The sequence below is a fragment of the Limulus polyphemus genome, unplaced genomic scaffold, assembly GCF_000517525.1.
Source record: "Limulus polyphemus unplaced genomic scaffold, Limulus_polyphemus-2.1.2 Scaffold6541, whole genome shotgun sequence".
Classification (NCBI taxonomy): Eukaryota; Metazoa; Arthropoda; class Merostomata; order Xiphosura; family Limulidae; genus Limulus; species Limulus polyphemus.
In genome coordinates, this window is record NW_013672151.1 from 8,318 (window position 1) to 12,047 (window position 3,730).

Here is a 3,730-nt window from a genome sequence, read left to right on the forward strand (position 1 = left end):
GTTCACAGAACATTGGTTTTAATCTGTAATATTAAATACACGTCTTGTTCTGCATACTATATTTTTAATGGAAGAGAAATGGCATGATGAATATACTTTAAACTTACTGCACTTGTTTCACTTACAGTTAAGCACAAGGTGGTTTCGGGAAAATACAGTCTACAACATGTTAATGGGAGTTATCCTTTTCATTAAAAACAGCACATTTTCTTCCTAACGTTAGGCTTGACGCTTTGTTTTATGTACATGTATCTTGTGTAGTTGTTTTATAGTTCTCTATTAAAACACTTTCAAGAAGCTTTTCTTTGAGAATTATCCAAGAAATAAATGACTTTGTTATTGAAACGACATTTTTTATTCTAAATGCATTTAATAGTAAGAGAAAGTGTGTTCTTATTCTTAATAAAATTACGGAGCAGCGAAAACCAAGGTCATCAAGGATTAGAACCCTGTAAAAGTAACTTGTAAGTGTAAATTGTAATTTAATTGTTACTAATAGTGAACTTAAAAGGTTAACATAAAGCCTTATAAATTATACTTTTAGTTTTACAGAACAGATTTAATGTGCATGTACTCATGATTTAAGTCTATATCGTTTAAAATGTTCCTTTTCAGTTTTTGTTGATTCACTAAGTAGAGTAAGAAAGCGAAACCTAAACTAAGTTCATAACTAGGAATGTAGCACTGACAGTCGCTTATCTATTGTGCATTTCAATCATTACTCAAAGATTTAAACAAAATATGTTCATGATAAACAGTTTCAGATATTGCTATGTATTTAAAAGTTACCATTTCTGGTGAAATGTTTACATCTGACTCTTAAGACAGAAGGACCAAAAACTAGAACCTCAAATGAATATCTCACTCGTTTCTTTGGTGAAGACTATTCAAAAGTTGATATATATTCATGTATGTGTGTGTGTGTGTATGCATTTTTATGTTTGTAGAAGCACTAATGCAAAGTATTTTTATGAGTCTTATTCTTTTCCTGAACTCAGTGCTTCATGTAAGTACTATTTGTAAGTTTGTTATAAATGCAACCAGAAAAAAATCATCTTTCCGTTAAATTTTAATTTGTTTCAGTAGTTTAAAGAACCTTACCTGCACTTATACTGAATGTGGATATTGGCCAAGAAAATTTTAATCTGTGCACCCATATATTTGGGTTGCATAAAACTTGAGGTTGTACAAATGTTTAGTGTAATTTATATATAGGATGTGTGGTCTACTAGCTGTCCATATAGTTCAGTTACTGTTACACTTATGTATGAAGTAGCTATTTGGTTATTTGTCAAATGTTTAATTATTTACTGTCTTTTTTCACAGCACTACTGAGCCACAAATGTTACGTGACACAGCTGAAGTATAACAGTAGTCACCTTGTGTTCATCCACACGTGGAGCTAAGCTCTCAAACGAAACTGTTGATAACACTATTTTTTAACTGGCTTTCTTTTTTTTGTTTGTTTATTTAAAAATAGTACAAAATGGCTGAAAGTGACAATGGGAATGAAAGAGGTAATGTAACTGCTAGAATTGATGATGATATCTGCCGTGATTTTCTACGTAACGTGTGCAGGCGTGGATCTAATTGCAAATACAGACACCCAGAACCTGAAAAAGAAAATCAAGAAGGCGGAAACAAGGATATTAAATTCTGTCGTGATTTTCAAAATAGAGGTTGCCGTCGAGCCAACTGTAAGTTCGTACATTGCACTAAGAGAGAAGAAGAATACTACTTAAGTACGGGCAAGTTACCGAGGCACGTACAGGAAACTTTGGGAGAAAAAGTTCCAGTTTGCAAAGACTTTTTGAGGGGTTTTTGTAAGCGAGGAATTTATTGTAAGTTCCGACACTTAACGACACATGAATATGAAATGGAAATGGGTGGGGGGAGAGGGCTACCCGTCATGGGTGACTCGGAGTTTGATGATTTTGGATTTGAATTTCAGCCACAACGTAAACGGCCAGCTTTTGATGGTAGTTTTGCTGCTGGTGATGGACCAGATGGTCCAGGGGTGTTGCTGCCCACTCCTGGTCCTGACCCAATGGCAAACACTTCCATGCCTGATGTTCAAATGTTGGAAGGGGAAAACTCAATCCTACGACGTAAAGTAGAGGAACTAAAAAAGCAAGTTACGGAATTAACTTCAACTGTCGAGTACCTGTTGGAACAAAACGCACAGCTGCGTGCATCTAAGCAGTCAAGTATGCCCCCACTTAATCCATCTCCTAAATCATATTCATTCCAAAGCAGTGGACCGAACACCACCCGACCATGGTAACTTTGAATAACTTGGCAGGTTAAGTTTTTCACTTTCATGGAGGTTTTAAGGCCAAGTTGATGAATGCTGCAGTTGGTAGTAATTGTTTTAAAAGTATTCAGTCATTCTTCATCTGATAAACTCGTACATTTTTTTTTCTTCCAGTTCCCTAAAACCTTTAAATGAAAGTTTTGTAATGTTTCAGAACATATTTTATATCATTTAAATGGGAAAAGTATACCATGATGTACCACAGTTATTAATAAGCAAACGGTCGTACCTTTTAGATGCACTTATCGGTAGTGAAAATGGGATATTAAATATTTAGTATTTTTCTATTAACCATATGAAAGTTTATTTTCTTTTATTATTTTGCTCTTCGCTTACAAACAGCTACAAGAAGTCAGTGACTAATTAATAATTACACTGGTGTGTTTTGTAATGTTATATTTTTTGTGAAGGCTGAAAATTCCAGGTAACATTGTTTGTCATAACAGGTTGTCTCTATGGGGATGTGCCGATATGAAAATCACTTGGTTATTGATTAAATGGTTTTCAGTAATTTGTCATTTTAATCAGTTAGTTTTTGAATTTACTGTACTCCTTCATCAACAGTTATAAACAATGTTAAGTGACATACTACTTCTGCCTTGTGACATCTTAATAAACATAATTTATTTTGGACATGTCCAACTCAGTTTAAAACATCTTCACCCAGTTTCTTATAGCCTATAGAAGTGCCCAGGATTAGAAATTAACTTTTTAAAGCAGTAGTCAGTATTTGCTACCTGCCTGAAAAGTTGGAAACAAAATGATTTTATCCACTAGCTGCTAACACCTTAAGTTCTTTTGGAGTATTGCTTAACATTCAAGGTATTCCTTAAAAAGAAGTTAGTATAAAATGTTATTGAAATTTGACAAATTAATTCCAAAGAACAGAGTTTAACAAACAACAGTAAATATTCCTACTAACCTCTAATACTAACAGTTATTAAATTATTATACTAATAGGCACTAGGGATACCAAAGACACTACAATAATGTCGCTAGTAGTAGTACGAACAAAACAGCAGATATGAAGACTTTTTGGAGGGAAATGACTGTCAAACAATTTCGAAAAATATAGACTGTTAATAACGTAAAGAAAAAAATCTTGGCTATATATGCTTAACTCTTTCGAAAAAAAATACTAAAATTTAATAAAAAATATACTTTCAAAAGCTACAGCGCTTAACAAAAACCTAGTACGGGAGAAATAAGAAACTAATAAAATACTATAGTTAAATACGATTTTAGCAAATATAGTGTAGAAATGACACATAGAAAGTGTTATAAGTATCATATCGCTCGTTATTAAAAAAATCAAATTAAGCAGAAACATAATGTTACGACAGCGGAAGTCACGTGACTCTAGTAACACGTCATGATATTCTAGAAGGATCATGTCTATTCGTGGCAACTCTGGCC

At 33.3% G+C, this 3,730-nt stretch overlaps 1 protein-coding gene across 2 annotated transcripts; it reads left to right on the plus strand.

The window, feature by feature from the left end:
• Positions 1 to 215: 215 nt before the first annotated feature.
• On the plus strand, positions 216 to 3,101 carry LOC106473836 (zinc finger CCCH domain-containing protein 10-like). Of its 2 annotated transcripts, none has more exons than XM_022402221.1 (2): positions 216 to 470; positions 1,327 to 3,101. In XM_022402221.1, exon 2 carries the CDS (start codon positions 1,487 to 1,489, stop codon positions 2,282 to 2,284), a length of 798 nt encoding a protein of 265 aa, XP_022257929.1. In that variant the 5' UTR covers positions 216 to 470; positions 1,327 to 1,486; the 3' UTR covers positions 2,285 to 3,101. The 2 variants fall into 2 exon arrangements, with proteins under 2 accessions (XP_022257929.1, XP_013789967.1); XM_013934513.2 differs by having other exon boundaries at positions 216 to 464.
• Positions 3,102 to 3,730: the final 629 nt, after the last annotated feature.